General features: G+C 44.8%; 1 protein-coding gene across 1 annotated transcript; it reads left to right on the top strand.

The window, feature by feature from the left end:
• Positions 1 to 547: 547 nt before the first annotated feature.
• LOC149271115 (cytochrome P450 2C8-like) lies at positions 548 to 9,989 on the top strand. The gene is made up of 10 exons (XM_089507615.1): positions 548 to 552; positions 2,815 to 2,998; positions 3,887 to 4,049; positions 6,675 to 6,821; positions 6,955 to 7,115; positions 7,969 to 8,142; positions 8,593 to 8,734; positions 9,127 to 9,314; positions 9,511 to 9,652; positions 9,793 to 9,989. Exons 1-10 carry the CDS (start codon positions 548 to 550, stop codon positions 9,987 to 9,989), a joined length of 1,503 nt encoding a protein of 500 aa, XP_089363741.1.
• The last annotated feature ends 2,149 nt before the right edge of the window (positions 9,990 to 12,138 follow it).

Genomic DNA, 12,138 nt, shown 5'->3' on the forward strand with positions numbered 1-12,138 from the left:
AAAACCCTTTGGAATATTGAACTCTTTGTAGACTTTCTTTTTCTTTGCTGTTGCCTTCTTGCCTCACCACTATGACAATTTCTATGGCTCTCTCCACCTAATTTATCGGTTTGTCTTACTCTGTCGATTCTAGTCTTGTCACAACCCTTGAGTATATATTTTTAGGGGTTTTATATATTTGTAAGAAGATATTTGTAACAAAAGTTATGGTGGGTAAAGGTGATGGAAAACCCTTCCACTTAAAATTAAGGGGTAGTAGAAGTGTTATTATTATTAAACACTCATCTACAGACACCAGTACTAATACTAATAATACTAATAATAATACTTCTAATACCATTAATACTAATACCAATAATACTTATAATACTAATATTAATACCAATAATATTACTACTACTAATAATACTTCTAATACCATTAATACTAATAATAATACTAATACCAATAATATTACTACTAATAATAATACTGACAATAGAAGTATTATTAAACACTCATCTACAGACACCAGACACCTGTTTTGTCCTTAATGGGACTCGTCAGCATGAGGTTGGGATTCTGGCTTAATACTTTAGGCTTGGGGACGCACGAGAAATACCAATAACAAAAGTTATGGTGGGTAAAAAAGTTATGGTGGTAAGAAGATATTTGGTAATAATAATATCGCATAATGGGGCACTGTCTCCATTCTCTGTGGCGTTTGAGTGAATGTCCGGTTATCTTTGTATCTCAGCCAATAAAACTCTATTTCTCTGGTATCAGAATAAATGCGAATAGCTTAATGATAGACTGGATGGAAGCTGCTGAATTGTAGCTCCGACAGCCTGGAGTTATGGAGATTTCTCACATTTTGATTCAGTGGTTGAGGGTTTATTTTCTAGATTGTTCTGGGGCCAAAAAGAAAACCATGCGTGGGTTGGGGCACCTGGCCCACGGGCTGCTGTTTGGACAGCCAGGCTAGATTGCCCACTTCTTTGTTTGGTGTAAAGTGCCTGTCCCTCCATGAGAGAATAAAGTCCTTCCCAGACGCCGCGTGTGCACAGGTCACGGTCATCTATAAACACGGGATAATAATTACCTCCCAAAAGCTGCCCCGGGAGATCGCAGAACACAGCAGTCACTCCGAGCCGTACGGGATACGCAGGTAAAGAGCTACATCACACAGCCAATGTATGGATCAGGGAGAGTGCAAAATCCCCGGGGTGTATGGATCAGGGAGAGTGCGAAGTCCCCGGGGGACATATGGATCAGTGTCACGCTCTACCCAGGCTGCGGAGCTGCATGTCTTTTGTTTCCCTGTCTTGCTGTGATCTTTTTCTGGATTTCTGTATGTTCTGTCCTGAACCTCTGTTTTCTTGATTCCAGTCTTGCTCTTTGCTTCAGCTCTGTTTCCTTTATAAGGTGCGCCCCCCTCGTGTGTTCTGTTTGTCTCAGTCTACAGGTATGTCTCTCTGATATGTGTATAGATTCAATGTTCAGTTTATTTCGTACCTCTGTAAGCAGACTGAGACAAACAGAACACACGGGTGGGGAGCAGCTTATAAAGGAAACAGAGCTGAAGCAAAGAGCAAGACTGGAATCAAGGAAACAGAGGTTCAGGACAGAACATACAGAAATCCAGAAATGGATCACAGCAAGACAGGGAAACAAAAGACATGCAGCTCCGCAGCCTGGGAAGAGCGTGACAATCAGGGAGAGTGCGAAGTCCCCGGGGGATGTATGGATCAGGGAGAGTGGATCAGGGAGAATGCGATGTCCCCAGGGGATGTATGGATAAGGGAGAGTGCGAAGTCACCAGGGGATGTATGGATAAGGGAGAGTGCGAAGTCACCAGGGGTTGTATGGATCAGGGAGAGTGCGAAGTCCCTGGAGGTGTATGGATCAGGGAGAGTGTGAAGTCCCAGGGGGTGTATGGATCAGGGAGAGTGTAAAGTCCCAGGGGGTGTATGGATCAGGGAGAGTGTTCCTGATGATTGCACTGGAATTACCCATGTAACCACTTTCCGTGATGAAAACTTACTGTGTGTCACTCTAATGTGTTTAGATTACAATGCCCCATGGGCAATAAACCTCTTTAACCCTTGAAAGAAATGAGGAACTTCCCCAGGCTGGCCATGAAACGGTTATTTCCCTTGGTTGCACTTGGTGTTTATCTGACTTTTAGACTGAATTGTTCGATACGAACCTGGCAGAGATTCAAGATTTTTGGGTGAAAGGGAAGCAGGGAGGCAAGTGTCCCTGTTTATTCTAGCCAGTCCGTCAGTTGTCCCCTGATGCCCCTCTCCTCCCCTGATGCCCCTCTTTTCTAGGAGGTCAGAATGTTTGCTGGGTATGAGGGGATCGCAGGGTTCTACAGCCCTAAAAGCCCTAATAATGTGTATAGAAACAGCAGGAAACGGCTTTATAAATTCAATGGGATAAATAAACCCCATTATCCTTCTTCTAAATGCCCCACCCAGTTACAGAAATGGCCCCACCCAGCCACACCTCTAACCACACCCAGTCCCAGCTTAACCACACACATAGTCCCAGCTTACACTGAGATTTTGTCTTTAAATACAAATGGCAGGCACGAGTCCCTGCTGCACAGTCCCAACATGTATATCGGACGGCCCTTGGTGAGATGCCTACAAATCTTTAAGGACCGGTTTCACTTTATGAAAAGGCTCATGCTGATGACACCTGGAACAACCTGTGCTTTGGGGGACTCTTCGTCAGTGCATTCTTGTTGCCCCTTGCTGGGTTGCCCCTGTGTGTGTGGAACCTGCTATAACCAGGGGTACCCACCACGTGTGTTTTATCCCCTTACAGAGCCATGGGAGTCTTCCTCATCCTGAGTTCCTTCCTCTCCGTGCTCCTCATCCTCCTCTTTGTCAACTCTTTCTGGAAGCAGCAAAAAAGATCCCGCTCCCTGCCCCCGGGGCCGCCCCCGCTGCCCCTGCTGGGGAACCCCATTTATGTGACGAGGGCTGCGGCCTGCAAATACTACCCCGAGGTAGGTACCTCTGCAATGCCCACACAGAGTATGCACCTTGACGGAACCTACTCTTCTGTACTCAATATATTTTGATGTCTTTAACACCTTAAGTACAATAGGCGGTTCCTAAACCCATTGAAAACAATGCATTTTGAGCTCGTACATGTATGGGTTTTGTCATTAAGGGGTTAAGAAAGTTTCCCTAGGACTTAGACTTGTGCATCCGCATACCTGGGTGAACACTGCTTCTCCGGTCCAAGACCCGAATCCTCCGTTTCCCTTTAGTGAAAATGGGAGTGTTTCCCATCAGTGGGCAGTCCTGGCCGTGTCCGGGTAGCCGGATCCCAGAAGTTCCCAGGTATGTGCATCGGTATTTAGGAGAACATGAAAACGAACACAAATGGTGCATTTTCGTTGTTCAAACCGAATAAACAAATATGGTGGTCGGTAAACGTACATGTTTCAGATAGGAGAGAGGAGACTGAGTAAATCAGTTGAGAATTTTCAAAGGTTAATAGAGCTGGGGTCTCTGGTTAGGCGAGGTTGGGGTGTAAGGGAGCAAGTAGGTGGCAAGGTTAGAGAGCATGATAGGAAGTGGTGGTCAGAGACGAGGAAAGGGGAATTAGAGAAGCACATGATAGAGGAGAGAGGCCTTCATGTGATGTATGGAAGGTTTCTTTTACTGAGAGGGTGGTAGATAAATTGAAGAGCTTCACAGCAGAAGCGGTAGAGGGTGATACAGTGAGGGGATTTAAACATACATGGGACAGGCATATGGTTCCCAATTCTAACACGAGACCAAGGACTGAATAAGGTTTGAGTCTTTACAACAGGAGAAACGGGCGACTAGACGGGGGCCGAATGGGGCTGATCTGCCATCACAATTCCATGTTTCTGTGTTTGCAGCTCAGTAAGAAATATGGCCCCGTTTTCACCATTTGGAAGATGACGGAGCCCATTGTGGTTCTCTGTGGTTACGAGGTGGTGAAGGACGCCCTTGTGAATCACAGCGAGGAATTCAGCGGCCGCCCAGTGCGACCAACAGTAGAGCATTACACCAAAGGATACAGTACGTAGAACGTGTTTATTCCACTTTGAGAGAGTCTCAGCTGACACCATAATGACCCAGACAATTTATTTCTCCATCTGGAGATCTTACATCAGATCATTCAGAAGATGATCTTTTGCCAAAACTTTTAGCTTGCATGATACAGAGTCACGTCGCAGGGTCTTGTTCGTGGGCTACCTAGCTTGCCCCTTGAAGTTTCCTCTGTTATTCACGTACCCACCAATTCCACTACAGCCCTGGGTTCTCCATAAGTCCATTTGAGAAGGAAATGGCTGTTGTTTCTGACTGGCCACATTTGTCTTTTGTTGTTTTTTTCACCCTTACTGATGCTCTCTGACACTCTCTTTCACAGTCGTCATGCTGTCTCTCTCATACTCTCTCTCAGTGTCTCGCTACCTTCTTTTTTCTTCGTCCACTCCTCCCTGGTCTCGACTCCGTGAACCAGGTCTCCTGGGGTGCTTCCGCAAAAGGGTGAAGTCTCTGAGCAAACTCTCTCTCCCACTTGGAGGAACAAGGGAGAGGATTTCTCTGTGCTTCACCCTTTTGCAGAAGTACTCCAAAAGGCCAGAATGATGATGAAGACAGAGTCGTTGAGAAAGAGAAGCATTTCTGCAGGAAAGAGGACAGAAGACAGAAGAACTAAAAGAGAAGAAGCAGTGCTGCGGGAAACAAGGACACAGAAGCGGTCAGAGGGGAAGGTACGGTGACATTAAGAGAGAGAATAAGAGAGAGTGAATGAAGGCGGAAGTGAACAAGAGAAAGAGTGAATAAGGGCAAATGACAACAAAGTAAGTTTCTGAGTGGTAAAAGCACTCCGAATTTAATCAAAATCGAAAGGGAAGTAAATGGAATTTGTTGTCTGAAAATAAATAGACCAAAAACAAAACGAAAAATTAGTCCAAATCACAAGTCTTGTTTACAGAGCAGGTGCAGCCAATCTGGCACCTTCCTCTTCAGGATGACCTCTTCTAATGGAGGACACTCTGATTTGACAGCCTCGCTTTTTAAATACAGATCCTGAAGAACCAAGGATTCTTGTGATTGTAAGCACATTGTTGTACAACGGGATACTTGACTGCTTAAACCAAGACCACAGGACCTAATTATGGCACAAAAAAACCCATCCCACCCAAGAAATACACAACACAACATTGTGGGTAAGGGCGTTGACCACAGCTTTATTAACGTCATGAACCAGCACATCATAACCATACATAAACATAACCATCCTGCCAGCTGTCGCGTTACCGACAGGCAGATAACCCAACACTTTACCAAGAGCTCTCGTTCTGGGTACCGTCAGCCTCCACAGAACTCGTCTCCCCAAGCCTTCTCCATCCACTGGATATTCCACATAAAAGGTGCTGGCCGAGACTTCCCGCTGTGACTAAAAGAGAATAAAAGAAACCAACACCGGCACAGGAAAAAATACAGAACACATAGATAAGAGGGGAGGGCGGGAGGGAAGCTCGTACAGAGTGTCAGGAATGACTGAAACCCTGCTCAGGTAAGCCCACCCTTATTCCCCAAAGAACATTATAGCAACAATGTTGCTACCCACACCTGTGACCGGACCGTGAACTACTGACCCCGGTCAAAGGGCCAGCAGTCATGTTCCCCCTTCCTAACCGTCCAGGGGGCCCCCTGATCGTGTCCAGCAATTAGATCCCATGCCTCTGTAGGACCTCAGTCTTCTTAATGTATCCCAAAGGCTAATGTGATGTGAAATGGCTCGCATTGAAGATGGCCCTGGCTATTACATGTATAGAATATGGAGGCCTTGTCCCATGATTCTTTCTTGCTTTCCATAAGTACAAGTCAGTACTTTTTGCCGTTCTATCTTCCCTCCCTGATGTAGTATCAGCTTTAATCATGAACCAGTGGATTGTGGTTCTTTCATTCTACGATTCCTTGATGAATCTCAGAGAATGCCACTTTTATTGTTTCCATGTGGGTAAAGATTTAAGTTTGTATTTTCATTGCTCTCTCCAGGTCCGCATATGGGACCAAAATGGGCCAAGCAGCCTCAAAAAGTACTATTGGTTACGGCTGGTGTCCGCCATCACCAACTTCTCCATTACCTGGTCCTCCTTAGGACTTAATGGGGGATAAAACATGAATCCTTTATACCTTGTGCGGAAAATTAAAGGTGAAGGAGGGGATCCTAGCGACACAGCTGATGCTGAAAATGCTTCGGTCGTTAGTGGGTTAATGATGAGATCCTGATATCTGCTCCTCGGTTGTTCAGTTTTAATAATGTCAGCAGAAATGTCAGCTTATTGTAAAGGAGGTTTAGCGCGTTTAGCACTTGATGATTTCCTTCTGAAAGCCGCAGCGGCCGCGATACTGCATCCCACAGAAGTTCTCTATTTAATCACCGACGGGACGTGATCGAAGGAGCGACAAGGGGTCAAAAACAGAATGAGGGGGGGTAAAAAGGACAGGGTAAATCTGGGGGGGGGATAAATGGTGATTGGAAAAGACAGGAGTTTAAACACTGGACATGAGGCTTAATGGTCATACACTGTTTGTGGCCCTGCTTGAGATGGAGATGTGAGTTTGAGTGGCTCTGGGAGGGAAGTGAGTGGTTATCTCTGTACTGATCCTTGTCCCTGCTGCCCACAGGTTTTATGAGTGGGAGTGGGTACTGGCGCCCATTCAGACGCTTCCTTCTGACCTCACTGAGGAATTTCGGGATGGGGAAGAGGATAATGGAGGAGATAGTCCAGGAGGAGGCCGAGCAGCTGATCTCTGCAATGTCTTTAACTAAAGGTGAGCAGATCTTTAGTAAAGAAACTCTGGAGAAGAATCTCAGCAGAATCTCTCATATCGCTTTATCTCTCGACAGTTAGGCGCAGGCGGTTATTTTATTAAAGTCTCTTCCATTTATTCTCTGTCTCTTTAGGAAAAACCTTCAACTCCATCGGACTCCTCGGATCTGCAGTAAATAACATTGTGAGCTCGATCCTGTTTGGGGAGAGGTTTGAATACCACGACCGGAGACTAAAGGAACTTATACTGGCCGCAAGAAGACATGCTAATAGCTTGCTGTCCCTTTTTCATCAGGTATGGCATTTTTCACCATACCCGTTGGGAACATGTGGCCGGATACTGGCATTTATAGTTAATTCAGGACGCGGGTCTTACCTGGGTGAGGTTAATTAACAGAATGGTTATATGTGTTTTACTGGTATTCCGTGGTTCTAGAACGCACTCGGTAAGTAAAACGCACCAACGCAGCATGGGGACCAGACACGGGGTTCAGTCGCACCTCGTTATGTTCATTGTCCACGGGAAGGACCAGACATTTAGGTCTCATATGGTTCGTGTGTCATTGTACTGTGTGACCGGAGTCATTCCTAGGTATCCTTTATCACCTGTCATTATCCCCATTCCCTCCACCGCCATATGGGATTAAGAGCAGAAATATCCCAAAGTGTGCAGAAATACCTCCGCTGGTGGTCGGCTCTCCTATATAAATTGGCCAGGAGAGTAAATGAATGTCTGAGTTTCTTTAGATGGTCAGATCCTCAATAAGAATTTCTACAGGACATGAGATTATTCTATAGAGTTCAGGAAAAGTTCTGCTCAATTTATGATGTTTGTTCTGTAATGGAATAAGATGGTGGAGAACTTTCGGTAGGAACATGTTCAGGAACCCCTTCCACAGTACTGGCTGGGGTGGCAAGGATGTCACACCTCGTCTTCCCCAAAGACAGAGGACACATGGGTCAGCTTTCTATACAACGTTGGGCTTCTTTCTGCTTTAGGAGGCAGAGAAGCCCAAATGCCATAACTTTTATATAATTGGGTGTCTCTATGCGCCGTTTCCCATAAAAACTATTTATATTATAGAACGGCTGAACTTTTAACATTCTGTAAACTCTGTGAGATTTTCCCGTATTTCCCGCTCCTTCAGGTCTGTAACTCGTTTCCAATTCTGATGAAGCTTCCGGTCATCAGGAAGAAGTTATACAAAGACACGTTCGACATACTTGACTTTGTCAGAAAAGAAATTAATCACCACCGGGAAAAAGTGGACCTGACAGCCCCCAGGGATCTAATCGATAGCTTCCTTGCAAAAATTAAAGAGGTAAACTCAATCCTTACTCTTAAACGAGCACGGTAGATAGTGGGGAGAGGGGGTTTAAAAGGCTATCTGTAAATAAGAGATGGATGGAGATTATATCTACATAAAGAGGGCAGTTGGAGAGCCATTGTCTTCCTGCCTCCTCTGTATCATGAACTGACCTTTCCGTGCTACTCTTTTCACAGATAGCATCATATTGTCTAACATTTACATATTTCACATATTTTTCATGTTTTATAAATAACTGTGATTTAAACTTCTCTCAGACATTGTACAGAGAGATCAGCCTCTGCCGTGTTACTGTTATATGTGTTGTTGATGATGAGGAATGCTCTGTCGGAGCTGTGTTGTTGAACCTTGTCTTGCTTAGTGTTTTGGGAGAATCTTTTGCCATTTAATCATGTTGGTTCTCGTGGAAGTTGTTCTCAGGGTATACTTGTTGTTGCCCACCAGGAAGAAGGAAACCCCAAGACCCCCTTCAATGAGACCAGCATCCTAACGTTGTCTGGTAGCCTCTTTGCAGCTGCTACCGAGACCACGTCCAGTACCTTGAAGTTCTGCCTATCTCTTATGACCCATTATCCCGATATCCAAGGTAAGGGGTGCTCTAAACTCACTAGAAGCTGAATGGCTGGCGAGGGGTGATTAAAATGACATTCCTGACAATGACAATCCTACATGACCTCACATGCTAATGTTCGCAGATCACTAAATCTGAGAGTTCTCTGTGAGGGCATGAGACTTTCAGTTTTGCAAGTTACCGACGAGGGCATGTGAGTTCAATGTTAATGCAGTTCCTTGCCTTAAGCTCGCAGGATACCATCCACCAAAATAAATTATTACATTTTTTACAAAAAATATTTTATAAAGAAAGAAGTGGATATACGAAATGCTATATGGGGCAGATACAATATTAGACTGCACATCCACTTATACCTTACACACCCTTCCCATGGGTCTAAGTGTATTTGTTGTACATTTCTCTAGAAAAGGTCCAGAGAGAGATTGATGAGGTCATCGGTCCCCAGCGTCTTCCTGGGATCATGGATAGAGCCCAGCTTCCGTACACCAACGCCGTGATCCATGAGTGTCAGAGGGTGCTGGATCTGGCACCAATTGGTCTTTACCGCGCAACCACAACAGACACTCAGTTTAGAGGGTTCACCCTCCCCAAGGTAAAGGTCTACATTATTTTGGTAAAGGAGTTTCAGCTCACAGAGCCACCAGTGGCCTAGGTACCGACACATCTCACACGTGGCCAGGACACCCAGAGCCTTATGGCTGGCACGGAGTTTATTCTTTGTTTTAAATAAATCAACTCAAAATAATAAAACATAATCAGTGACGCGTTGGCTTATTCTTCCCTGACAGGGGACCACAATCATCCCGTTCTTCTCTTCAGTGCTGTCTGATCCCACCCAGTGGGAGACCCCTGAGGATTTCAACCCAGGGCAATTCCTGGATAGCAAGGGGCAGTTCCAGGCAAATCCGGCTTTCATGGCGTTCTCTGCAGGTGAGTCATACGTGTGAGACATCAGTGGACACGTCAGGGAGCTGTGTACATGTTTCAGGTGTGTAAATCGCGGTGCCACTGCTGCTCCTTTCCCGTCATCAATGTCTCGGTTTCGGTTTTTCTCTCCTCTCTCTCTCCAGGGAAGCGCGCATGTCTCGGGGAGCCCTTGGCTCGGCTGGAGCTCTTCCTTTTCTTCACTACTCTGCTCCAGAGATTCACCTTCCGCCTGCCCCCGGGTTCTGAGACCCAAGACTGGAAATCTCTGAAAAGCCAAAAAGCAGCGCTCATTGGGACCTCCGAGTTCTGTGCCATCCCTCGCTCGGTGGTCTCGAAATGACCTTGTCCACAGGCCCCCAGCTCACCAGAGACCACCGTCACCCAAAGATCTCAGCCAGATAACCACAAAGGCTGGATAATCTTAATGGGAGTTATAATCCATGGCAGAAGGCATCCTCTGATACTCTAGCCGTTTTGGAATACAATTGACATTTTACCCAGCTGACCTCTGGGTGTGGATGATAGAAGTTGTAGTCCAAAGCAGCTGATGTAGCCAGGACTGGTCTCTTTTCCCTCATCTGGCTCTAATTATCAGAATATGGACCCTAGCCCTGCATCAAACATACGATCCCAAAATAATAACAATAAAATAACAGTAAAATGCTACAATATGCAATATATATATGATCACCACTATACATTATTATCGTTATGTACCATGCATAGGGTTGCCATCTTTCTTGCAAAAAAATACCGGCCGTGCTAATGTAACATAGTAACATAGTTCATAAGGTTGAAAAAAGACCAAAGTCCATCAAGTTCAACCTATATACATATTGTGTCCCTACTGTGTTGATCCAGATGTGCATAATTAATTACATATGCGTGACATCGCAGAAACATAATGTGCACCTACCTCCCCCCCAAAAAAAAATTTCCTGACACAGAAACATAATGTGTACCTACCCCCCAATATTTCCTGTCACAGAAACATAATGTGCACCTACCTCCCCCCCAATATTTCCTGTCACAGAAACATAATGTGCACCCACCCCCCCCAATATTTCCTGTCACAGAAACATAATGTGCACCTACCTCCCCCCAATATTTCCTGTCACAGAAACATAATGTGCACCTACCTACCCCCCAATATTTCCTGTCACAGAAACATAACGTGCACCTACCTACCCCCCAATATTTCCTGTCACAGAAACATAACGTGCACCTACCTACCCCCCAATATTTCCTGTCACAGAAACATAATGTGTACCTACCCCCCAATATTTCCTGTCACAGAAACATAATGTGTACCTACCCCCAATATTTCCTGTCACAGAAACATGATGTGCACCTACCCCCCCAATATTTCCTGTCACAGAAACATAATGTGCACCTACCCCCCCAATATTTCCTGTCACAGAAACATAATGTGCACCTACCTACCCCCCAATATTTCCTGTCACAGAAACATAATGTGTACCTACCCCCCCAATATTTCCTGTCACAGAAACATAATGTGCACCTACTTCCCCCAATATTTCCTGTCACAGAAACATAATGTGCACCTACCTTCCCTCCCCCCAATATTTCCTGTCACAGAAACATAATGTGCACCTACCTCCCCCAATATTTCCTGTCACAGAAACATAATGTGCACCTACCTCCAGTGGCGTCTCCAGGTTTCATATTTAGGGGGGGCACATGGGGGGCCAGGGACCAAAGTAGGGGGGCCAATTATAAAACGGTACATATACACTATATATATATATATACACTATATATATATATATATATATATATATATATATACACACACACACTAGACGTGCATTTTTAACTACATAATATGCACTTATCTCTTTGAAGTAAAGACTGTGATTAAAATATGATTTCAAAATAACAGCTAAAGTGACAGTTATTTTTCATTCAATATTAGCCCCTGCTGACAATATATATAAATATTAGACCCTGCTGCAGATATATAGGAATATTACACCCTGCTTCCGATATATATTAATATTAACCCCTGCTGCGGATATATATTAATATTAGCCCCTGCTGCGGATACATACTTATCTTATACCCTGCTGCCGATATACATAGAAATTATACCCTGCTGCCAACATATATTAATATTAGCCCCTACTGCCGACATATAGTATTAGTCCCTGCAGCCAATATATATAAATATTAGCCCCTGCTGCCGATATATATAAACATTAGTCCCAGCTTCCGATATATATTAATATTAGCCCCTGTAGCCAATATATATTAATATTAGACCCTGCTGCCAATATATTTGCCACACTGACTGCAGATCAGGGGAAGACAGTGAGAGTCAGCGCACTGTTCCCTCCTTCTGACTGCACCGTTACATTGAGAGGTCCTCTCCCCTGTAATCATCCCCAGAGTCCCTTTGTCCCCTCATTCACTAAACCATAGCGCTCTTTTACTTACACCCTGTAGTTCAGGTATAGATCAAATAAACA

This window comes from Sceloporus occidentalis, unplaced genomic scaffold (assembly GCF_023333645.1).
Source record: "Sceloporus occidentalis isolate IW3139 unplaced genomic scaffold, rSceOcc1.0.p SCAF_561, whole genome shotgun sequence".
Lineage (NCBI taxonomy): Eukaryota > Metazoa > Chordata > Lepidosauria > Squamata > Phrynosomatidae > Sceloporus > Sceloporus occidentalis.

Excerpts from the sequence above, each read along its gene's own strand:
- LOC149271115 (XM_089507615.1), top strand. Across the intron at positions 8,735-9,126 it reads CCATTATCCCGATATCCAAG|AAAAGGTCCAGAGAGAGATT; the intron begins GTAAGGGGTGCT and ends ACATTTCTCTAG. Across the intron at positions 9,653-9,792 it reads TTTCATGGCGTTCTCTGCAG|GGAAGCGCGCATGTCTCGGG; the intron begins GTGAGTCATACG and ends CTCTCTCTCCAG.